A 27373-nucleotide genomic window follows, 5' to 3' on the forward strand; every position below is an offset into this window, starting at 1 on the left:
AAAATCGTAGTGTCCGCTTTGATGTCTAATATAATAAAATCGTACAGTTCTCGCTGATGTCTAGTATAATAAAATCGTAGAATTCGCTTTTATGTCTAATAAAAAAAATTGTACAGTGTTCGCTTTGATGTATAATATAATAAAATCGTACAGTGTTCGCTTTGATACCTAATATAATAAAATCGTACAGCGTTCGTTTTGATGTCTAATATGATAAAATTGTAGTGTTCGCTTTGATGCCTAATATAATAAAATCGTTTTGATGTCTAGTATAATAAAATCTTAGTGTTCGCTTTGGTGCCTAATAAAAAAAAATTGTACAGTGTTCGCTTTGATATATAATATAATAAAATTGTAGTGTTCGCTTTGATGTCAAATATAAAATCGTACCGTGCTCGCTTTGATGTCATTAAATAAATATCCTAAAGGATAGATATTTAGAGACTGCTTCCTCCCGCTAAATTCGTGTACTTTACTTTTCAAAAGTTAAATAGAAAGTGATGATAAGTATAAATTACAGCTGTGTTTATTAAATTAATCGACGATAGACACATTGTAGATAATAGCACATACAGAATGCACAAACTTTGCTGTGACTCTAACATTTGGTGTCCAAACTGTCACTTCGGTTCAAAAGTGCTCCGTCTGACGCAATATTTTTTACATCCAAATCTCCCTCTCCAGTATTATATATTATATTTTTCCTTTGAGTGATACATTTCGTGAAAAGTTATTAGGAAGTCTTTTTTCACAGATTATACCTTTGAAATAAAATTAGCCACCACATGTTTATAGTCATTTAAGTTTTATGCTGGACCAAGAAGTTTGAAATTGCCATCATTATTCTGCTGCGATATTGTTGTAATGTCTAGCTCCCATCTACAGCTCCTTTTAGCAAAAACAATCCATATCTTCTTATATTCTTTACCGCTCAAAAAAGAGTGGAATCTTCGACATATTGACCTATAATATATTAGGTTGTGGACAAAATTGATATCGAGGCATCCATTCGACCTATATAGCTTGGGAGTTAAATTTAAAATAGTATCTACTTATTGAAAACTTAATGAATGTTGAACAGCAGCAACAAGCCAATCATCAAGGAAACAGTTTTACAGATCGAGATCATATCGTTATTATTCACACTAATCCTTATTCACAATTCAAATTTTAATCCAGATTTCAATATGTTGTCGGTTTTAGACTTCTTAAAAGGTAGCTCGAAATTGGAAGATTAGACGAATGAAGACAGTAGTTAGATTTAATCAGCTGCTCTGACTGAAAATGCATTAAAAAATTTAACACAGGCATGGGTTTTCATCACATTGAAAATTTTAACATAGGCAGGGATTTCCATCACATTAAAAAGGAAGCCCAAGCTATCCAGGTGACTGAGGCTGGAATCGAGTTATATAAGTACCCTCTTGCACGCAGTATGGCAGAAACTTGGAGAAAAAAATCACAAAAGAATTGTTAGAATAGTGTCGAGAGAAGTATTGGTTACCAACACTTTAAAAAATCATTTAGAAATATATGACCTTTCCAAAGGTAAAACATAATACGACTACTAGAAGTTTTTAAAGATTCCGCTAAACATATGGCCAAGCCAAAACTTACAAATGGATTTACATTATGGAATATATTTCTCCTTTCTTTAACTTGAAAACTTTGTCACAGGAACTGGTTTCTGTCTAAAAGATGAAAACTAGGGTATAAAGAGTCAGTAAATTTGAACCGTTCAAAGTTTTACCGGAAATACGCATGCTAGAAAAACAATTGAATTTAAATTGACTTCCTTTTCAAAACGGAAAGCAAATTTTAAATATATATTATGGCTGTTTTTAAAAATAATAACGTTATTTTTAATGGCAACGCTATTCACTCATAGACCATGTAATAATAACATTTAGAATTGATTTGATATAAAAGTTGTTTCCCCCAGTATCCTCCCTAAACAAATTATTCAAAACAGCAATAAATATATATTTTGTCCGAGTTTATTATTTCCTTTATAATCAAATGCTCTCCATTTTACATGTTTTATCCCACTACATTTCAAACCTTTCGTATTTAAAGCACAATGATTAACCGGTACCATATCAAGTGAATCGATTTGCGCTGAAGTAATGACAATGTCTAAAAATCATTGATTAGATAATGAGCGTCGGCTTCCTAATTCAACTAAACTTTCTTTTTATGCGTCGACTGTTCGCAAATATAATGAACCTATCAAAACTTTACACTCAAAATCACGTCTTTGGGGTATTACGGCTAGAAAAAAATAATGGTTGTCAAAGGATAATAGCATGGTTTAATTTCAATCAAGTTTCGTACGTGAATGTTATTAATTATGAGCGTCTTCACTAGTTTCACGTGAAGTACTTGACAAGTCAGGAAAGTAATAACAAATTGACCCACCCTACAGTAAACACGAAGTAGATAGGCAAATTGATTTCCTTCAAAAATGTGTTTGAATAGGCAATAATTAGATAGAAAGAGAGAGAGAGAGATAAATAGACAGACAGACAGATATATAGAAAGTTAGATAGATATATAGAATAAATGGATGAATGGATGGACGGACGGACGGACGGACGGACGGACGGACAGACAGACAGACAGACAGATAGATAGATAGATAGATAGATAGATAGATAGATAGATAGATAGATAGATAGATAGATATTGATTAATCAGCTTGAAATTATATCTCTTCCACACTCTCAGTAGAATTAATCTTTAATTCCATCCTGTGTTCTATCCAGTTTTCAAGTCTATTATCAAATCCTTAATGTTTTGGTTTTCAAAATCTTACCGGTATTAGCTACACTGAACGTGCTCTTGTGAGTCATACTTATGAACTGCAAGGAAATTTTTCTGCAGGAAATGTTCATTCATACACTTTCTAAAGCTAAAATTAAGGCATATGACAGCCGACAAGGACTCATATTTTAACACTAACTAAAATTTGAAATTATCTTGTAGATAAATTTACAATATGTTTCATATTTCTGACACAACATATTCACCGAAACCCAAAAATAGTGATATAGTCCAAAATGTATTAATTATTAATGAGCACTTTGTAATTCCTGTGAATAATTTAAATAAATAAATCCTATCAGATAAAAACTGAACATTTATATAAAAAGACACAATAACAGAACCAAGATGAGTGTACTTTTTCCACCAAATTCGTAAAAAACATTCTTAATTTCTAAATAAAACTAGACCTTGAACTAAACATCTGTAGTCATGTTTACCTCCAAGTAATAATGATCTTAAAATAAAACTTAAATCATAGACAATTATTAGCTATGCAATATATTCTTTGAAACAAAAAAGATGTGGGTAGTCAGGTAGACCCTAAATTCAATTCCTGAAAAGCTAACACACAATATAAATTTTATAAATATTACAAAATCGAACTGAACTCAATATTATTCACACTAATCCTTATAAATAGCTCAGTCTCAAACGAGATTTATTTATGTTGACCTTTTCAGACTTATTAAAAGGTAGCTAGAAACGCGAAGTGAACAGGCCCATGGCAGAATCTGGAAAGGAACCCCTCTTGAAAATAATTTTAAACTAAATATCTATCCTTTCTACCACTAACTTTCAACAAATATTCTTGTGAATTGAAATTGTGTAAATTTAAATTTATTTTAAACTTTAAAAAAAATGTATACAATCAGAATTTCGGATTGCAACTCAAAACAAATTAATTTTTTTTTTCCTTTTTTTCTTTTTTTCACTATTGGACCAATTTAGAAATATTTATAATTAAAAGATAGACCAGCTCCATGGGGGAGAAGCATAATAATTAAAAAAAATGTGAACCCTTCCTGGAGCTCAGTCTAATCTTATTAAGAAAGATGATTTAACACATTCATAAGAATCAATAAGATTCAAAAATTAAGGGGACATCACCGTTCTTCCAAATTCATAAAAGTATAAAAAAAAGAACTTCCGTTGTATATGAACACGGAATATAATAGGAAAACTTATACACTACAAGAATTTGATCCAACAAGCTATCCCAACAAAAACACAATATAGCATACATAACCCATAACACAAACATATAACAAACATGGGATGTAGGAGACCCTAGCAAGGTCACAGGAAAAACAAACTAGGGGAAGTTAAACCGAGAGGATAAGTGAGATCACTCTCGGAGACACTCCCCTATAGATACACTAGGGATTGGAAAAATACCCGAACTCCTAATTCACGTTATAACAACGATGAAATAATACATTACAACAAATCTGGGGGAACACAAAAACACATAAATAATTAACATAATTAGGAGGGGGGGGGGGCATCTGTCTGGTGCCCCCCCAAAAAAGAAACTGTTGAATGAAGAGTGGAATTAGATCTAATAAAGAGCCGCCTAGACTGAGATCTAATAAAGAGCAGCCTAGACTGAGATCTAATAAAGAACCGCCTAGACGGAGATCTAATAAAGAGCCGCCTAGACTGAGATCTAATAAAGAGTCGCTATGACTGAGATCTAATAAAGAGCCGCCTAGACTGAGATCTAATGAAGAGACGCCTAGACTGAGATCTAATAAAGAGCCGCCTAGACTAAGAAGGCACAGCTAATTTGAATCCAGGCAGAGACTTCTATTACATTAAAGGGAGAAGTCAGAGCAATCCAGGTGACCGATGCTGGGAATGCGTTGTATAAATTCTCCCTTACATGCAATTTGGCGGAAACAAGGAGGGAAAAACAAAGGAGAACTGTTAGAATAGTGTCGAGAGAGACATTGATTACCAATACTTTAAAAAACAGTATCTTGAAAATATATGCCCTTTGCAAAAGTAAACTATATTAAGACTTCTAGTAGCTTAGAAAGATTCTGATAAACATATAGCCATGCCAAAACTTACAAAATGGAGTTGCATTATGGAATATATTTCTCCTGCTTTGACCCCTTCAAAGAGTTTAAAATGAGGCAAAACTTTGTCACAGAATTTGATTTCTGACTAAAAGAGGAAAACTAATGTACGAAAGGTCAGTATCATGGAACCGTTAAACGTTTTGCACGAACTATGCTTTCTAGAAGGAAAACAAAATTGAAGTTACATTTACCTCCTTTTCAAAACGGGAAGCAAATTTTAAATACTTTTATGATAGAAATACTTTTCGACTTTTTGATAATAACGCTATTTTGAATAGCACCACTAATAGACCATATAATTATAACTTCTAAAATCTATCTGATACAAACGTTAGTTTTCCCAGTACCTATTTTTTTAAAATAAATTATTAAAATGAGAAATAAATCTCAGTATTATCAGAGTACATTAGTTCCTTTATAATCAAATGGTCTCAATTTTACACGTGTTGTCATTGCACACCTTTCGCGTTTAAAACTCAATGATTCAGCGATGTCCATTTAAAGCGAATTGATTCATGTTAAAGTATCATTGTCTATAAATATATGATTAGAAAACGAGTGTCGGCTTATTAAATTCAACTAAACTTTCTTTTAAGCGTCGACCATTCATAAATGTAATAAAGCTATCAGACTTTACACTCGTAATCAATTATATGTGTATTATGGATATATCAAATAAAGGTTGTAGAAAGGTAATATAGTGGTTTCATTCCAATCGAGTTTGTAGGTACATGTTTTATTAATTAAGGGTGTCTTCAACGGTTTCACGTTAAGTAGTTGACCTGTCAGGAAAAGAAAATTAAATTGACCCAACCCACAGTAAACACGAAGCAGAGAGGTAAATCACTTTCCTTCAAAAATGCGTTTGTATTAGCAATGAGAGAGAGAGAGAGAGAGAGAGAGAGAGAGAGAGGGAGGGAGATGGATGGAAGGATGGATGGATGGAGAGAGAAAGAGATAGATATATTGATAGATTGGTTAATCAGCTTGAAATTGTTTCTCTTTCACTCGCTCAATAAATTTATTTTTAATTCCATCCTTTGTTCTATCCAGTTTTCAAGTCTATTATCAAAAGATTTGGTTTAAAAGATCTACCCCCTATTAACTAGCTACAATGAACGTGCTCTTGTGAGTTAAAAATTATTACATTTTTCTGCAGAAAAGAGTCATTCATACACTTTCTAAAGCTAAAAAGAGACAGATGACAGGCGACATGGACTCTGATTGTAACATTCAGTACGATCTGAAATTATCTCGTAGATGAACTTACTACATGCTTTGATAGTGATGACATAATTTGCTATTGGAATTAAACGATTTGGGACCGCAATGGAGATGACAAGATGAACTCAGTTAGGCACATGACACATCCCGCCTTATTTTATCCTTGCGAATATCTCAGATCTTTTCACTCGCTTCTTATTCGTTGAAAAAATATAAAAAGAATGAAAGTCAATAACAACAAAACAATAGGATTCTCAAAAAATTGATCTTTTCTAGTGTAGTTGAACCAAGCGTATTTACTTCTATGCCGAGGCAATATGTTTATTTCAGAAATGCCAAGAACTTTTTCCCTATTAATAAAACTATCTGACAGCAGTTCGGAAGTTCTCACATACCCTTGTCTGCCTTCCTTCGACACGTGCGAGATTATCTTAAACACGAAAACGTGAGACCGGCAGTTTGTTCTCGTGTCCCATAAAGCAGATACTAGATAGTACAGCGGTTATTTTTTCTCACTATATATGATGCAGTCCAAGTACAATACCCTGCGGCGATATACAATCCTTTGTAAGTGTTTGATTCCTCTAGACCAAAGAGAGGACCATTTATGTGCACATTTAAGTATAGGGACAGATTGGCTATGTATGTATGTATGTATGTAGTTGTTGTTTTGTGGGTTTAACGCCATTTTTCAGCACAAGATAGGCTATGCATGGCGGCCAGTATTAATGGTGGAGGAAGAACCCGGGAAAACCCCGGGAAGAACCACCGACCCACGAGAAGCTACTGGCAAGCTTTCTCACATACCCACATTGGCTGAATCCTAGACTCGAACCCACGCAGACAGAGGTGAGATGGCAGTGATCCGTAACGGAGAGCGCTTTAGACCACTAAGCCACTCGGGGCCCCATGTATGTATGTATGTTGGAATGAATGAATGTATTCAATCATAATCATGGGCAGAATTAATTATTAATGTAACATTTCCACTCAAATCGAAATATGGATCCTTTATTTTCACAAATCTGTAAAATTTATTATTATTTTTTGTGTGTGATCATTATCAAATGAACGAAACTCTTATCCTACGGTGAATTTGGTAAACTGATTATATTGAAGTATAAATGTGGACAGATAATGGGTGTCATTTTTCTAACATTAAATGAAATCCTCGTTCAGGCTTGGATTATTCAGCAATATAATGAAGTTGTAATTCATTCACACTCGGTTATCCGGTGTCTTATGGCATGCTAGATAGAATTTACTTATACGTAATAGAATTAACCAGTTTGATCGAGTTTGTATGTGCAAGCGGACCAGTGTCATTCAGAGACTATTGTGAATATAATTCAACAATTTGACGTTAAACAACTTACGAAGGAGCTTGTTGTGACAAACACAAGAATACATATCAATTACATGTATCAAAGACCCTTACCGTGAAACAAGATGAACATAGTTCCATTGATCTCTTTAGCGGGTATTGTTGCATACGAAATGACAGATAGATAGATAGATAGATAAATAGATGGATGGATGGATGGATGGATGGATAATAACATCCAAAATTATGTGTTGTTGTCCTGCCTCTGACTAACGAAGCGAGTTGTGCTATATCAAACACTCATGTGAAGATTGAACTACTCCAATATCAAACACTCATGTGAAGATTGAACTACTCTAATATCAAACACTCATGTGAAGATTGAAATATTCCAATATCAAACACTCATGTGAAGATTGAAATGCTCTAATATCAAACACTCATGTGAAGATTGAAATACTCTAATATCAAACACTCATGTGAAGATTGAAATACTCTAATTTTCCTTTCTCTCTGTGAAATGTGAAAACAGCCTTACCAGCTAAATGTTTTTAATCTCATCTCAAACATTTTTATACATTTTGCTTTCGGATACTGTGCGTTCACTTTTAGCACATACGTGGTATTCGAATCCTGTGGCGATCGCATTGATTGACATGCTTTCTATATCTGGTACATATTCAAGGCTTAAATGAAACTGTCCAAGCCAATATAAGTATTCCAAGGTTTTTCGTTAAAGAAATCCCATGATCTCATAGGTTAAATATCGCGATAAACGTTTCATTTTGAAAAAAATTACGTTGCAAAATAATTATTTGTGGGGTTTAACCTTGAAGTTTATTTCGCCATGAGACCAAATGCTAAGAAACCTTGCATTTCAAAGATTAACATTAACAAGAAAACAAATTCTCAAAGTTATGTTTCCGTTTCAAAGCTGGTTAACTTCATTCCGGCCTCAGCTACACAGAATTACGGTGTAGTAATAGGAAAATAAATCGGATATAACCTCTCCGCATTGTCGTCCAAGTCAATACAATTCTTAAATGTCGCTCGTAACAATGTACCCAGAATATGTCAATAAACTATCAAACAAATAAGCAATCGTGATACATTTAAAACTTATCACACTAAACATAATCATGAATATTGCAAACAAACGTAACACTGAGCAAAATTACACGTTTCGGAGCTCAAAGAGCTGATTGTGCTGGATTGGCACATGCATTGGATTGTGTTTCTGTATTTGGAGTAGCTCCTTTTAGATGTTTATAATTTGGTCATTTATTGTTGGACCGAGAAACAATGAATGTACCTGTGGATACAAAGTTTGCAATGATAAAGCAAGACTGGTTCTTGGACACTGGGGGATGTGACTTGTATTCGCGAGGTTATTTGAACTATGTGGATGGATTAGTGAGCAATTTGTAGGATGTTTGCACAGTTTGTATCTAGTTTCTCATTCATTGAAGGAGTTGTGGTTTATCACGTAGGCACTCTGTTTGTTTACCTGAAAAGAAAGTCTGAATGAGTATTGTTATAAACCGAGTGGGGCCGTTATACGTCTCGGGTTGCACATTAATTTTTTGAATATTAACCCAATAAAGTTTTGTATATTTGATATAAGCTTCAAGTACTAGTTGCAGCATAAGCATTGGAGCTCACAATTAGTTCGGTTAAATATCGTTCATTAAATATTTTATACAGACTCTCTAACTGCACAATATCTCATACAGACTGTGTCTACCTGCATCATATTTCATACAGACTGTGTCTACCTGCATGACATTTCATACAAACCTTGCCTACATGCATCATATTTCATACAGACCGTGTCTATCTGCATAATATTTCATACAGACCATGTCTACCTGAATCTTATTTCATACAGACCGCGTCTGCATGCATCATATTTCATACAGACCGTGTCTACCTGCATAATATTTCATACAGACCGCGTGTACATGCATCCTATTTATACAGATTATCTACCTGCACCATATTTCATACAGACCGTGTCTACCTGCATCATATTTCATACAGACCATGTCTACCTGAATCTTATTTCATACAGACCGCGTCTACATTCATCATATTTAATACAGACCGTGTGTACATGCATCCTATTTATACAGATTATCTACCTGCACCATATTTCATACAGACTTTGTCTACCTGCATCATATATCATCCAGATTTTGTCTACCTGCACCTTATTTTATACAAACTTTTTCTACCTGTATATCATTTCATACAGACTGTGTCTACCTGCACCATATCTCATACTGACAACAGACGTTTGTCTACCTGAATCATATTTCATAGTGTCTACCTGCACCATGTCCCTATCAATGAATTTGTTGGATCCAAATTAACCTCAGGAATTAGACTCATTATAAGATTTGCACTGTAAGCATAAAGTTATCATATTTGAAATGACAGCAACGACAAATCTCATCATCATCATCATCATCATCATCATCAATCCCTTAATCCAAGAGGTCGTTTGGGCACCACAGTTGACTTTACAACCAATTTTCTCTATCTTTTTTTGTTCTCTTCTGCCCTTTTGGAATCTTCAAATCCCATGCCTGTCCACTCCTTAATGTTGTCTTCCCACCTCTTTTTCTGTCTGCCTCTTCTTCTGCACCCTCGCACTGTGCCTTGCAAGATTGTTTTGGCCAGTCCAGACGATCTTGAGACATGATCGTACTACTTCAGTTTATGTTTTTCTTTACAGTGGTCAAGAGATCTTCATAGGATCCGATGGCTCATTGGATCCTGTTGTGGACTTCGTTGGTTACATGGTCAATATACGAGATGCCCAGATCTTGCGGTAGCATCTCATTTCGAAGGTTTGACTATTCTTAATAAGCGACAATTCATCGCAACCGTGCTCATAATAAAAAGTGTTATTTTAATATGATTATATATGTAGAAAGATTCATAAATGTGTGCATCTGTTTAGAAGGAACGTAACCACACTTTAAATTGTAATTGATGTTACTGCTGTCAATCATTATTACTGTGGTTACTGCTACTAATCATTATTACTGTGGTTACTGCTACTAATCATTATTACTTTGGTTACTGCTACTAATCATTATTACTGTGGTTACTGCTACTAATCATTTTTAATGTGGTTACTGCTACTAATCATTATTACTGTGGTTACTGCTACTAATCATTATTACTGTGGTTACTGCTACTAATCATTATTACTGTGGTTACTGCTACTAATCATTATTAATGTGGTAGTAATACAGTCATATTAATCAATTAGGCACCACGTTCAGCTTAAAATATATTCCTTGGTACTTTGGGAGCTGAAAAAATTTAAAAACAAACTAGATGAAACAGTCATTTACCATGGGTAAAACTTTGATTGAAGTACGATTTGTTTAACAATTACAATTTTATTTGATTCATGTAAATACATTCTCTGACAGATATATCAATACTTAGACTAATAATCATTCCTATCAAATGTGTTTACTTCATAATAAATACTTTAATTATTAATATCGAGGTGACTCAGCGCTGCAAAGACTAAATCATGACACTCGGGTACCGGGATATAAGATTGAATCAGACGATAGCATGTCTACAAAATAAAATCGTGTTTTCCTTTTGCATATGCATTCCCCGATAGATCAAAATCAATATTTAAACTCTCAGTCATTGATTGGAACTGTGTTTCATCAAAGCTAACCATCTAATTTATTTTTCTTTTTATGCCATATTGCTAAATAACATTCAACCTTGCTTGTCATTGGCATTTTTTAAAGTCATATATTCCTTGAATTAGTGTTATATTGCAAATAAGACACGAATCATGCAGACTGAATTCAAGTCATTACGACTGTTGTTTGCATTCGTAGTTCTATTGATCGTTCACCTGTCCTTCTTCTTTTGACGTTTTTGCATTGCACTAAGATTTTCTATGATGATAAAATAACTGGTTATGCAGTATAAAAATCCAGAATGAATGGTACCATAACATGTTCTAAACTTATTCACAATATAATGCTATAAAGCTCAACAGGTTGAGACAGCTCGGGTAGCCTAGTCGTTAGAGCGTCTGTCTCGGATGTGGGAGGTCGCGGGTTCGAACCCCGGCTGATCCATACCAAAGACTTATAACAACGGTACAAGCAGCTGCCACGCTTGGCGCTCAGCATTAAAAGGTTAGTGTTAGGACTGGTCGGCCTGGTGTCATGTCTGTGTCATGATGACCCAGTGCTAAACAACACTATAACTGCCACACTGCAGACATCGTAGCGATATGACTGAAATTTTTTTAAAGCTACGTTAAAAATCCAACACACACATGCACACTCAACAGGATGAAGCAGACGTTGAAAATACTAACAGGAAAACCACGGTGCTTCGGTTACAAAAACTTGTTGGTTTGAAAAGCGCGTGTTATTATGGTTCTTCAATAAATTTCTTAATATTCCAAAAGATTACACATTGTAACGATTATTGTAAAAGACAGTTACTGATTTTTTCTTCCAGAAATTGAAATTGATTACGAAATGTATAATAAATTGTTCATTGCTTGTGTGAGCAGAGGATAAAAATTCACTTCGCAATTATTGATGATATTTATTTGGAAATTTGACTCATTGGATTTGTTAATGTTATTTTCAGCACAAAAAATGGCACATGCATTTTTAAATATTGGTGACATGGACGAAAGTAGCAATGTCTTACCATACAAACAACTCCGAAATACTGAAAATCTCTTTCTCTTAAGTCACCGCAGTTCTAACTCACAATAAGGAGTTGCAGCTCTTCAAATGATGCGAATTTAATTGTGACAGCTAGGGCTAGGTGAAACTGCAATTTATCGATGCAATATTCTTATAGATGTATTCTCATTTTGAGAACAACATCTCCTAAACCAAGGGACGAGTAAGTAGTCAAGTTTACCTAGTCACAGTCAATATTTACCTGATCACAGTCAATATTTACCTGGTCACAGTCAATATTTACCAGGTCACAGTCAATATTTACCTGGTCACAGTCAATATTTACCAGGTCACAGTCAATATTTACCTGGTCACAGTCAATATTTACCTAGTTATATTCAATATTTACCTGGTCACGGTCAATATTTACCTAGTCACAGTCAATATTTACCTGGTCACAGTCAATATTTAACTAGTCACAGTCAATATTTACCTGGTCACAGTCAATATTTATCTGGTGACAGTCAATATTTACCTAGTTATATTCAATATTTACCTGGTCACGGTCAATATTTACCTAGTTATATTTAATATTTACCTGGTCACAGTCAATATTTACCTAGTTATATTCAATATTTACCTGGTCACGGTCAATATTTACCTAGTCACAGTCAATATTTACCTGGTCACAGTCAATATTTACCTGGTTAGGACGGGAACAAGAGTAGTTTTTTTCTGAGCTCTGGTCGTATATAGTCAATTACATATATGCACAAGAAATAAGTTTGAATGTAAATCTTCTTGTAACACATGCTATATGATTTTGAAGAGAAAAACAGACTCATCATGTCCTCAATATTAAGGGAAAGCAATCGCAGAGTCATGTCCTCAATATCAGGGGAAAGCAATCGCAGAGGTCAAGCACATAGATCAAGCCGCTCACTTCAGTCCGTGCGTTCAAGGCTCCGCTCACTTCAATCCGTGCGTTCAAGGCTCCGCTCACTTCAATCCGTGCATTCAAGGCTCCGCTCACTTCAATCCGTGCGTTCAAGGCTCCTTCCACTTCACTGAGATGCATAACGTTGAGCATAAGCAATCCACTCTCAATAGCCGTGGCAGCTCAATTGGTATGGTGTCAAGCTTGTAATCCAGTGGTAGCGGGTTCTGTACCAGCACAATCGACTGATTGTAATAATCAACTTCCTCAATTTAAACATAATTTCTAACTTTAAAATCTCAAATACACAAGTTATTCATTTTTGAAGTTTCTACTCTACGATGTAACATTGTTTAGTCAGATGATCGCCAAAGTTCCCTGACCATTTTCCCATAGTCAACTGAGTTATCATCAACCTTTTCCCTTCTTATATTTTATCATGTGATCGCTTTACCTTCGACGTGAAGTAAAAGATAGCCCACGGGATTTCGAATCCCACAAGCAAACAATATGAGAAACGTTCACGTACGAAGTCCGGCTTGTAAACTCTGTATTTTCGGTTCTAGTGTCTAATTATTATAAAGGAGATATGTCTTAATTGTTATTTCTGTGAAAATCAATAATCTTTCTATCGATTTCATAAAGGTAGGACTCTATCCATGTTCGCTTAATATTGCTAGGCCTTGCAGCAAGCGACTATCCTTCGCCATTACCTCGCGATTTCAAAAGATTCGAACTTTTCTTTTACGGATGCACAATCCCAGTTGTCCTGATATCTAACATGTGTATGAAATATTTAGAGAAAATTTTACCACGGTCGTCACAAGCAAGAGTATACGATATGGCTAAAATTTAGGCACTAAAAAATAATTATAACGCTAGCTTGAACTAGTTTGCTTAGCAGCATCGGCTAGCATAAAACTATACACCCATTATCGATATTATTGGAAATGCAATTACTAAATGTTGGAAATACACTACATCCTTTGAAAGTGTACACGATTTTGCAAACTGTAAATATGTGTTCTGTATGTTTGAATTTTGGTCCATGACTGTAGATTCTATAGCTTGTTCAGTAGTTTTAAACTCAGCCTTCATTGTTAACATGTTTAAAGGTTTGGGGTAATTTTCTGATTGGATGATTGAGTGGTGCAACGTATGTTACGTGGCGATGTATTATGAAATATATCGGATGGGGATGAATTGAGAACTACATCACAAACGGATGAATTGCGTCATAAAGTCGTAATAAAGGCTTGGAGATGAATATAAGCAACAATTTTAACAATTATTCTTATTCTTATTTTTATAGTATTGTTCTTATTTTAATATCAGTCTGCATCTGCATTTAATATTGTATGTAGATTTAATTTGACAGGAATCTTTTATTTAAAATATTTATTGGAATTACAAAGTGCTCATATAACTGTTAGGATTAAACAGTAGTTTTGGATTGTTATGAATTCATTCAAAGGACTTATATACAATGCCATTGTGATACATTAAGACTGTCGGCACATCAGCACATTCAATATATAGAATTCATTCGGCACACTCCATTATTTTGGACTTGTGATAGAATATTTAGGATTTTTTTTGCATTTAATTCATAATGCTGTAAAGTTCCTCTTAAATTTTCAGTTTATAACTTATAAAATTAAATTATGTCTTACGTTGTACAAAACGTGTTTGCTTCTCCTATTTCTGTTACTTAGTTTAAAGGAGACTAGAAATCAAAATTTTCCTTTTACGTATGTAATTCTTTACAGATTTTAATTCGACTGTCATGTTTGTAAATTAAATATCTTAAGCGGGTAGTGATTTTATTGCACGGAAGATACCAAGATTCCGTAAATTGCCGAGTTTGTCCGAGTTTTGATGAGACGACAGATCACGTGGTACCGTGACGCAATACTAGCCAGTCCTCGAATACAAACATAAACATTGGCGAGCGAGGCAGACGGAAGGAGACCACATTTGGGTTGCACATTCAAAACTTGAATCTGCAGTCTGACATAATAGTTTATGTTCTGTTAGACTTTAACAAGCAGCGCAGGCTCAGTCCACAAACATTGTTATTTACTCGCTGAGTAAGTCCAGTCCACTGTCGGAACACCACCTGTGCATGTGCTTATTAATGGTATACCGGTTTGTAACAGAAGATAGTTTAGATTTAGCATATTGTTTTAATTCTTTGGCATTAGATACGTTAGCAGCTAAGCCCTCGGCAGTGTCAAGGATCATCAGTTGTGCTTTGTGATAAATTTTTTTAACTGATTGGTTAGCTCTGATGTGTACTCGTGTGGTTGTTCTTGTGCAGTAGGCACAAGTGTCTCTTCAACTTTCTCTTTTGGGCTTTTTAATCATGTTTCAAATTGTGCTTTAGTAGTGGCGCACGCCTGATTCGACCAAGTGGTTGTTCGGTTTCCATCGTTGCGGAATCTTAAGCGGTTTTGGCTTACAATATATTTTGTTGTTTTCATAAGTGGCACAAACGTTTATTAAAAACCAGGCCTTCGCGTACGCGTTGTCGCAACTGCAACATATCTTTGACACGTTTACGTGAATCCAATTATTCGTAGATGTGTTTCATTTCATTGCAAACGGCTTTACGGCGTCGAACGGGTGCCTCTAATATGGCATCGCTGACCGATTTCGTTTGTATGTGTTTAGTATGATTGTTAATTTGACACCATCAAACCGGCTCGATATTTTCCAGGAGGCCAGTCCACTAGTCAAAATAATAGTGGGGAAACTGTACGGGTCTTGGGTGACATGCGTAAACATATTACGAAACTCATCCCACGATTAGTCGTTTGTACACCAAGTTCAATAAATGTTTTTAAGACCATGCGTGTCAGGTAATATATTGCAGTTGCCACAGATCAGTTTAGGCACGTGTATATATCATTGTGTTACATACATCACATCTGTGTGTCTGTGTCGGCTAGATAAAATACTCTCCCGGAATTGTCTTGGTGTTCAAGCATTGTATCATCGTTCTCGACAAGATTATTCGCACTCTCATCAAGGTCATCAATGATAGGAGCTTCATCCATTGTTTGTATATATATATATATATATTATATATATATATATATATATATATATATATATATATATATATATATATATATATATATATATATATATATGCAAAAAAGTATTAGTTTGCAATCTGACAGATATATGGCTTAAGAAAATGATAAATTATATTGTCAGCAAACGTATCATTTCGTGATATCTATATATGATCTCATGTAATTGTCATTTCACTTGATATTTACATATGAAATGAATGTACAAGTAAAGACAATGCAATGGTCATTGGACAGGACTGCTTTGGCTCAGATACATGCATCTGTTCTTTCTAATACAATTTTAATTATGTTTCAGGAAATAAAGATGTGTAATCTTTGTTTGACATAACTGTTAACTGATGTAAATATTTTGAATCGATGGAATCTGATGTTCACATAGATTAAGACATTTGTGGAGAAATGTATATACAGACGAAAATGCTTTTATTTACTTATTTGAATCATATAAGTAGTAACTTGGGGTAGAATAAGCTCTTCGTTTTCAGGTAACTATAATTCCTTCAAATAATTACTTGTGCTCTGAGTCGAAAATCGCAAAGAAGAGTATTTAGCAGGTATGTATTTAGTTCCTCCAACTTTGTGTATTACCAATTGATCCCATTCTGAACGTATCATATTTGGTATTTAACACAAGCACTTAAGATTTCTCTTGAACATTTTAAGTCAATATAAATCTTCTGAAAACAAATTTTATTAAAGTATTGCCAAAATCGCAACACTTTCATAGAAAAGATAACTACCCAATTATGAATATGAATTTATGTAATACATAGTTATATAACATACAACTCATGGTTATATAACATACAACTCATGGTTATATAACATACAACTCATGGTTATCTAAAATACGACTCATGGTTATATAACATACAATTCATGGTTATATAACATACAACTCCTGGTTATATAACATATAACCACTGGTTATATAACATACAACTTCTGGTTATACAACATACAACTCCTGGTTATATAACATACAACTCATGGTTATATAACATATAACTCCTGGTTATATAACATACAACTCCTGGTTATATAACATACAACTCCTGGTTATATAACATACAACTCATGGTTATATAACATACAACTTCTGGTTATATAACATACAACTCCTGGTTATATAACATACAACTCCTGGTTATATAACATACAACTCATGGTTATATAACATACAACTCATGGTTATATAACATATAACTCATGGTTATAAAACATACAACTCATGGTTATAAAACATACAACTCATGGTTATAAAACATACAACTCATGGTTATATAACATACAACTCATAGTTATATAACATACAACTCATGGTTATATAACATATAACTCCTGGTTATATAACATACAACTCATGGTTATATAACATACAACTCCTGGTTATATAACATACAACTCCTGGTTATATAACATACAACTCATGGTTATATAACATATAACTCATGGTTATAAAACATACAACTCATGGTTATGGAACACACAACTTATGGGTATATAGCATACAACTAATGGATACAGAGCATGGCACTCATGGGATTGAAATATACAACTCATAGGTATAGAGCTTAAAACTCATGGGCATAGAGCATACACTCATGGTTATGTAGCATACAACACAAGGATATATAACATACAACTCATGGGTATAGAACATACATCTTAAGGATATATAACATACAATTTATGGGTATTGAACATACAAGTTATGGATATAATGCTTACAAATCATGGGTATGGAACATACAACTCATGAGTATGGAACATACAACTCATGAGTATATTAGAATCTTATATGAAAGACTATTTTCTTTTCAGTGACAAAGATGGAATATTGTTCTTCTAATAGAACATAAAATCGTTTTTAGCAAAGATATTTTTCAGGGAAAAGGTTCAAATCAAGAAAAGGATTAAATCAAAGCAAACGGTGACACTTACTGACCATGTATCAAACTTATATTTCATCAGTAGTGTAAACAGTATCATATCATATAAAGTTAATATATGACAAATCAAGAATTACAAATTTAAGGAAATGACCTCTGCTCGATACAACCACTGTATAAAATTATCCGCCAAAATTGATTTATTAGGTTTGTACGGTTTTCAAAAATTAACTTTTGACGGATGAAAACATTACTCCGTCTCAAAAGACTAAAATACCATGTTCTCATTCTCATTTAGAAAATGAAAAGTTTTCATTTCTTCCGTATCACATAAGCTGTCATTGTTTAATTTTATATCTTAATTACACAACTTAAAAAGTAAAATCAAATAAACAACTGTAGAAAAGAAAACCAAGAACGGAAGCAATTAAAGTAATTAATTTCTCGAACCAACGCTATTTGGAACCCAAGAAATAACATTACAAGTAATCTGGAAATAACTGAAGTTACTTGGAACTCCATAAAGAACCTGCATAACTTAGAATCAAAACTCCAGACATAGTTTAACAGTGTTACAGAAACAGTCAATGTTACATGTTTACATGTAATTCCAGGAGTACCCATACTTCACAGATAGAATGCAGATGAAATGCGACCTATTTTAACAGGAATTAAATCATTTACAAAAACACTAGTTAGAGCTGAACCAATATGGTACTAAACAGCACCGTAGCAAACATGAAATAAAATAACTGATAATGGCCTACATTCATAGAAGTGAAACCATATAATGATGCAGTGCAGAATAATGTATAGTAATTATACTAACTTATTTCAGATCGTAAAATAGAAACTTGATAAAATTTGAATAATGATTACTAGACAAATATCCACTATCAGAAATATGGCACGGCCATTATCCTCTCACTGTTCACGGGTACAGAGAATAAATCAATTGGAACCATTTCTTTGATTACCCCGAAAACACCTTACCAATATAGCATGATGTCATAATTTTATGAAAATATTATGTTCAATCTAACAACATATTGGTAAAAATACGATTCTACTCTCGTTGTAAAAATAGTTTATAAAAAAACCACCACTTCCTTCAGCCATTAAAACTATACATACTTCACGTTGAACCATTCGAACAACAGTTCGTAAATTGACTGTGTTTTAAAAGCCATATAAACCTTTTTTTATTTTCTCTATTTCATTTGAAACATTTTTCAAGAAAAGCTTTTCACATATAACAACGTTGAATTGAAACAATTTTACATAGGACCACCAGTATAACTTACTTAGTCAATGCTTATAAGATGACCAGTGCGATGTCACATATTTTCTGATACAGCACATTTCAAGTCATTTCGTTAAAATCGCACTTATCTTTCTTTCCTGTTCTTGTCCGCCAGACAAAAGGATGATAATATGTACATATTGTTTTGATAACGCCAACTATATGAAGAAACAAAACCTTGTTTCAAGCCTTTACTTCTCTAGATGTTTTGAGTAAACGCAAAAGTCCAAGCTTAAGACGCAAATACTTTATCTCTAAATGCCTCACTCGCTCAGCTCCCCAAGACTACACTTTGGACTAGTTAACGGACATAGATCACTTGAAATGTCAATAATGATTAAATAAATTTATTTTGTTAGTCTGATGACAATCACTTTGTTCAAAACATATTGGCAGAAGCAAAAGTAAACAAAAAAGACCAAATTCAAAATCTCGAACCCAGAATTCAGACAAAAAATAGTGAACAATATTCTGACTCAATAAATATTACAATCTTTATTCAAGTTACAATTAGGTATTTTAAACTTAAATCGTCTTATGCAAGAAATACAGCTTGTTAGCACAATTTTAAGTATAGATTTTCCTTGGACTATTCAAAAGTTATTCTTTTGATTTAATTTGCGTGATGCAGCAAATATGAGACGATTATAAAATGAAAACACCTACAGCTACCACAAACATTCACCGATCTGTGTTTTGAATTTACGATATTCTTTTAATTGTGCTTAATCATTCAGGTATATTGTGTAAATGCAATTCGCATGACATATTTCGATAAGGTTATATCATAACTGACGATTCCTATTGTTTGTGTATTTACCATTCATTTTAGCTTTAGAGGCATTTAATTGTAATTGGTTAATTGCCTACTGATATAAGTTTATATATATTTTTAGAAAAATTATTTGTTTGAACTGGGAAGTTATGGTTTCGGCTACTAAATAAAGCTTGTTTCAAACAAATACTCTTTCTTTGAAGCACAATACATATTTTGGTATAAAGCGTGTTGTTGTAATGTGTATGACTCGGAGATTAGATCTAATCGACAGATAACGCCGTTTTGTTTATCTCTTTCTTTGAAGGCGTCCGGGTTTGAACCCTGACCGAGTCATACCAAATTCTTAATAAAATAGTAATGATATATGCCTCACTGTGAGCTCAGGATTAAGAGGGAAGTGTTGGGACTGGCCGGTCTGGTGTCAGTATAGTGTTACTGGTTGGGACGTGATGCTACGTATCTGAGGCATGATGTCCCAAATGCGACACATAACTATAAACGCCACATTGCATGCTTCGTAGCGATCTGACAGAAACATTTTTAAAGCTACGTTAAAAAATTCAAATCACACACTCACACACACACAGATACACGCACACACCTTAAAAGGTAGGCTGGTTTCTGCTTTTTATCTCTTCTGTTAAAGACAGTCGGATTATAAACATGAATGGTCCGTCCGTTTATATAGAAATAACTCGTGTTATTTCTTTCAGATGCAGAAAACTTTGCCAATAGAGCACAAATACCATATAGTCTCTGTAAATGTCTCCAAACAAGCACACATACACACATACACAAGAGCGTGGTTCACAACTCCCCGAGCCAAATTGGAATGACATTACATGACATCGTCTTTCAAAGCTTAAAAATCGTACAATGTTTTAGTAAAATATTTGCCTGTTATGGTAGAAGATTTCTCATTGCCCTTTAAAGATAGTAACTGAATGTTAGTTGGCTTCTTTCATTCTTTAATTTACTAATGTTCTTGGGCTATCATGTTTTTTTTGTGTGTGTTCAGTTAACAATATTTCAGATATATTAGAGAAATGAGGAAGAACAACATATCCAATTGTTTTATTGAATGAAGAATGTAAGAAATGATGCTTTATCAGTAACAGAACTCTTAATTTATAAGTAAAACCATATCACATATTTATATGGTATAAATATATTTGTATTTTAGTACAAGTTAATCATAGAAAATAATGCAAGTGTGGTTTTTGATTTAAGTCCACCTGATACTTTTACTTGAAACGGGGTTTACTCCTGTAAGGAGTTACTTTTTACAACTAGTTTAAAGAGCGGTTTCATTTTGATTTCTTTATCTCCTGATAGAAGGATGTTCAACAGACATTGATAGACAAAAGTGATGGAGGAGATTACAGTGTTTGATGTACAAAATTCTTGTTCCATGCCCTGACCTTTTGAGTGCGTGTGTGTGCGTGCACATACAATAACACAATAGACTAATTAAGGAGACCTTTTCTTCAGATTTTGTTGGAGACAGCTATCCTGTGATGTTTTTTTGTATGAACAACAGTTGGCTATTCTTGCAAGAAATCCATGATAAACATTACTTCGACGTCTAAGCAATTGTTCTTCAGGATAGTTGTGTGGGTGGGTGTGTGTGTGTGTGTGTGGGTGGGTGGGTGTTTTCTTTGTATATTACAACTATCAACTATAACATACAATATATAGCGCATAATTAGTGACTACTTGCCCATAACAACCTATTATAATGGTAATATTTTAATTCCCGAAAAAACTAGGAAATGGGATAAATTTTAAGAGACTTGCGGCATCCCCTATAATCTGTAATGCTATTATCGAATATAGTATTTCGTCATAATTCACTCTTTTAAGGAGAGTTTCACCTCACCAAGTTGCTTTACAACACAATGTTGAATACACATACTTGTTTAATTGAATAACAAAAAGAAGCTTCGAAATAAAAGTTTATGTCGTACAGGGAGAAAAAAGTAACAATTTATTATATTTATATTACTTACTTGTGACAGCAGCATCATTTCTATAAAATGTAGAAATCAGCAAAATCCATACAGCTGCCCAGCTAACTTTCATCTCTTATGCTTGACGCTTTCGGCTTCGACAAATACCCGAGTAAAGATGTATTGTGCACATACCATATATACAATGATTTGTTGACACAACTTTATCATTAAATAGCATGAAATGGAATAAAATTAAGATGATATGGTGAAATGTATTTAAACGAATCTAGTCGTTGTTGTAAGGTTTTAGATCTTAAAACCACTCCAGATGTTTTCATTAACCTAACGCGCTCATGCGCAGGTAAAGAATTTACTTTTGATTGGCTACTCATTGTCTCCATTCATAAATCGCCTTTGTATTTATTTAAAAAAAGAGTCATTGCATGGAAGCATGCTAAGGCTATATCCTAATGTAAGGTCTCTTAAATGAATACCGTAGTTATAAGATTTGTTTTGACAGCAAGTTTTAAAGCGCTGGAAAGAAAACAAGATTGAAAAGAAATAATATGGCTTTCAATTTTGTTTTCATTCCCAAGCAATTTTTGCTCACAAGATCTTCTTGAAACATGCACATGGGGTAAGGGTTTCCATGAATAAAATTATAAGCATTTTCAATTACGTATGCATCAAAGCCATATCGCAGTCGGATGGATGAATATTCAACATATGTTTGCAAAATATTTTCAATACTACAAGTAAATATCGTTCTTTGATAACCATCATATACATATGTCTTCTTTTCCAAGTTTCTTGTTTAGGTTTAAAACTGAGAGAAACGAGTACTGTCTTGGACAGTAAATCACACAATATAAAATTGCATCATAATTAAGATCCCATCGTCGTATTGCTAGGGCTAACGAACTCCGCTCTGTGCATTCGTTAATCATGGTTACATGGGATGGCACAGCCACGGTGCCATAAATATTTTTAAGATTGCGTATAAAATGATTAGCCAACAAATGTGTTTTGTTTTGCTAGCAAACTGTGCTTTTTTCAGGAAGATAAATGTAAGACTGACTATATAATTAGCGAATATACCCATTCCAAACATCTTTTAATGAACAAGTTTAATAGGCTAGTCCTATGGATATCTCTTTATTGCGCATCAATATTATAGGAATCGTAGTCATCAATGTTGATATCTATATAACCTCTGTTCTTTGCCCAGTCTTTATTAAGTTGTGATTTGAAACAAACAAAGATCGTATTGATGGACGACCAAATGGAAAATAATGAAATAATTGTATCGTGTATACCATTCGATAGAATATAGGAGAAGCTTATACTGAATTCAGATTGAGAAATATAGAAATAACCATTGTCAAGGAGCATGAGTGCTATTTTGTTACTGATTCTTTTAGCTTAATGGAAGTACAGTACAACAATGGTAAAGGACCTTGATAGGTTCTGCCTATTTGTGACTAAATATGAATTCAAGTATAAACTCTGCGATAATATTGAAAGACGTTCGAATGATTCGTACTGTTTGTAACTAAATGATAATCTAATACAATATTTAACTACTTATTGTAGAGATTCAGCATAAATCAAATTCAATTTGCATAAACGAAAAGTTCATCAAAAATTGAGATCTTTCTTTCAAATCCTACCCAGGAGCATTTTGACTGTTTGAAAAAAAAATGAATTGATTCAACTTGCCAGAATATATGATCTTTCTGAGGCAGAAGCTTCTTTAACAAAACAAGAATTTTTATTATTTTGGTCCAGTGTTTGGTGGAAAATAATGTTGTGGATAAAAGTGTTTTGCTATCGATCAACAAGTATGTGTCAGACTGACATGAAAATAAAAGAATGAAAATTAAAATACAAGATGGAATTAGAGTTACGAAAGCTTGAACTTCAAAAAGAAGAAAAACCAATGCAAATGCAATTAGATAAGGAAGAAAGAGAGAAAGAGAAATAAAGTTACAAAAAGAACAAATGCAGTTGCAGAAAGAAGAGAAAAAAATGCAGTTGCAATTGGATAAAGAGGAGAGAGAAAAACAAATGCGGTTACAATCGGAGACAGATGCAAATGCAAATACAAAGAGAGAAGGAAGAGAGGGAATATCAATTTAGAATGAAAGAAATAAAACTGACAAGTGAAATGCACATTCCCACTATACATACAAATTAAAGTTTTGATGTTACTAAGAATATTAGGTTAGTACCTCTTTTCGAGAAAAAGAAGTAAGCAAATATTTATCTCAGTTTGAAAGAAAAATGCTGAAAATTTGAAATGGCCAAGGAAGCATTTGATTCTATTATTGCAATGTGTATTTACTGGTAAAGCTAGTGATATTTAAAATTCACTGTCACTACAGGAAAGTGCTGAAAATGACATGGTTAAAGAATACATCTTAAAGGGTTATGAGTTGATCCTGATATTTATCGGCAAAATTTCAAGACCTATAAAAAAGAAGCTGGACAAACTCATGCCGAATTTTCTAGAGAAAAAGAGCAGTTATTTCATAGGTGGTGCTTAGTCCAGGAAGTGTATAAAGATTACGAAAATCTCAGACAACTCGTATTACTTGAAGAGTTCAAGTACTGTGTCCATAGTGACATTAAGACTAATCTGGATGAGCATAAGATCTGTCTGATAGCATTTAACACACGCGAAATGTACCTGTCTGATAGCAATGAACAAATGTCAAATATACATGTCTAATTGTATTTAACATATGCGAAATGTACCTGTTTGACAGTAATGAACAAATGCCAAATATACATGTCTAACTGTATTTAATACATGCCAAATGTAACTGTTTTATAACATTTAACGCAAGCAAAATGTACCTTCTGATAGTAATAAACACATGCCAGATATACCTGTCTAACTGCATTTATTACATGCCAAATTTACCTGTCTGACAGCATTTAACGCATGCAAAATGTACCTGTCTGCATTTAACACTTGATAAATGTGCTTGTCTGATAGCGTTTAACACATGCCAGATTTACCTGTCGGATTGCATTTGATTGATTAAACAGCTATATCATGAAAGATTGTGAAGCCAGTTAACGTGCAGTAGAAATATTGAACTAACAGTTTAAAATAATACATATGAGAAGCAAGTTGGTGGTCATGACTTGGAAATTTCACCCAGTGATACCGAATTTACCTCTTCATATGTCTTCCATTATATAAACAACTTTTCTTACGTCAACTAATATGTGCTGAAGATTTAATTTTCATCCACTGGTACTTTACTTACTGACTTATTTATAAATAAATAAACAAATTATTATTATTATTATTATTATTGCGTATCCCAAACCCACTCTCCTAGTATAGTTTCTTTTAGAATTTCACATGATTTTCCCCAAATCTCTTTTGGCATAGTTAGCAAATAAGAGCGCCTGCATTCCTGCCGGGCAGTTTGAATGCCTTTAAAAAAATTGCAAAGAAATCTATGAAAACGTGACAAGTTTAAGAAACAATTAAACACTTGATAAAATGGATCCAAAACAGTTGAGAAAATATATTTATGCGTACGAATACAATACTTCTTTGTACAAGACCAACATTATTAACATGATCTCGCTCTCTTTCAAAACTTTGTGCATTTATTCTGTTGCAGCAGATAGTAGCTATATCCTCAATATTAGAGTTTTATTTTTCTGCTTGCGTCAGATATTGATATATCTTAGGCCGTTCCATGGATCTAATTATACTTTCACTTAACTTTATGTTATCTTTCTCTTCATCCATCCTTTTAGTTATTTATATTGCGTCATTGTTTTCTCATGGGCGATACAATATTTGAATTAGGAGGTTTTTTTCCTATAATATTAATAAGACCCCTTTAAAATCAACTATTAATGTCTTGTTTGTTTTGTTGTGTTTCGTCGTTTGTCTTTTGTAATTGTTCTGTCTGTGATTTTACAGTACAATAATCTTCTAGTTGTTTCTTTTTTATTTCAATGCCAGCGTTTATAGCGTTGTTTGGTTGGTTGCAACATTGCTGAACTTTACACCCATCCGTTTTTCCTCTCTTACAGTTTGCAAGAAAAACTCTACTTAACAAGTCATAGGCAACTTAAAAATGTATTGTCATTATCAATCTGTTGTTTAACGAATTCAAATTTTGTACTCTGATTCGCAATTGTTAATTATTTATCAACTTTTTCTGTCCATGATTTTATAGCTTATATCATCGCCCGATGCTGGAAAAATCTATTACATTACCTTCTTCATCTTTAATGTGATATTAAATCTGTTTATATTACCTATTTGTAATTGTTTATTTGGACTATTAACATTTATGAAATGAAACCAACGTAAAATCAGTTTTCTTAAACAAGTAAATACTCTAAAAGGATTGAATAATTAGATGCCGAACCTTATCGGTCGTTGTGAATAATCTTTGTGTGTTTTAATTGCAAATGTTTAAGCTCGTAAAATCTCCAAACTGTATCTGATTAAGTATATGCTCTAATAAATGTAATCCTGATAAGTTAACATTTTTTGTTCTCTATATACAATGTATAATTTGGTTATGTAAGTTGATTATATACTGTATATAGATATACTGTTAATTACTATGCAATTATTACCCAATCTTGTATGAATAAGTAAATGCAGATCAAACAAAACAAACTGTTTAACTAAATACTTGAACATAGATGTACAAAAATACAAATTTCAGAATAGTTCACCTGGGTAATAAACATAGCTTGGAACGTACATTTATATATCTTATATATCATTTGCTTTACCGGTAGCCATGGAGCCGCCTATAAACTTTCAAGTTCGGAGAACTGACTTCTACGAACTACTATTCATTTCGGTCACCTGAACATGCAGCAGTAGCATTTCCTGGTGCCAAGCCGACATTTTACAATAGCTGGAAAAGTTACTTTTTATTGGATTATGACCTGATTTTCTTAATTCTGTGATTAAAATTAAATTATTCTTTGCAACTCTCCGAAAAGTTGATATTTGATAACAACAAGAATAATTAAAAAGCGCTCTAAGTAAGGTAAAGTGATTATTGGAGAAAAGTAAATTAATCCACTTCATGCAGCCATTGATAAAATAAAAAATGCTGGTTTATTTGTTTCACGATTCATGTATTTTAAATCGTGAGGTAATTGCATTGTGGTTATTGGTATTTAGACGGCATGCGCAGTCTTTGCTAATTTGTAGGTAACGTCGTTGCTATTGTAGGTCTTGTTATAATTGTAAGTAATGTCAT

The 27373-nt window shown here is 33.4% G+C and overlaps 1 protein-coding gene across 2 annotated transcripts in view; it reads right to left on the reverse strand.

The window, feature by feature from the left end:
• The window catches only part of LOC149805410 (protocadherin Fat 3-like), a 65671-nt gene extending 43296 nt beyond the window's left edge, over window positions 1-22375 (reverse strand). The window contains exon 1 of one of the 2 annotated variants that reach the window (XM_089936195.1): window positions 22170-22375. In XM_089936195.1, the coding sequence (XP_089792321.1) occupies window positions 22170-22242 (73 nt within the window). In that variant the 5' untranslated portion in view covers window positions 22243-22375. The remainder of the gene's footprint in view (window positions 1-22169) is intronic. The other variant, XM_089936189.1, reaches the window with a different exon arrangement.
• Window positions 22376-27373: the final 4998 nt, after the last annotated feature.

Source organism: Sinohyriopsis cumingii, chromosome 2 (assembly GCF_028554795.1).
Source record: "Sinohyriopsis cumingii isolate HCF-2022 chromosome 2, ASM2855479v2, whole genome shotgun sequence".
NCBI lineage: Eukaryota > Metazoa > Mollusca > Bivalvia > Unionida > Unionidae > Sinohyriopsis > Sinohyriopsis cumingii.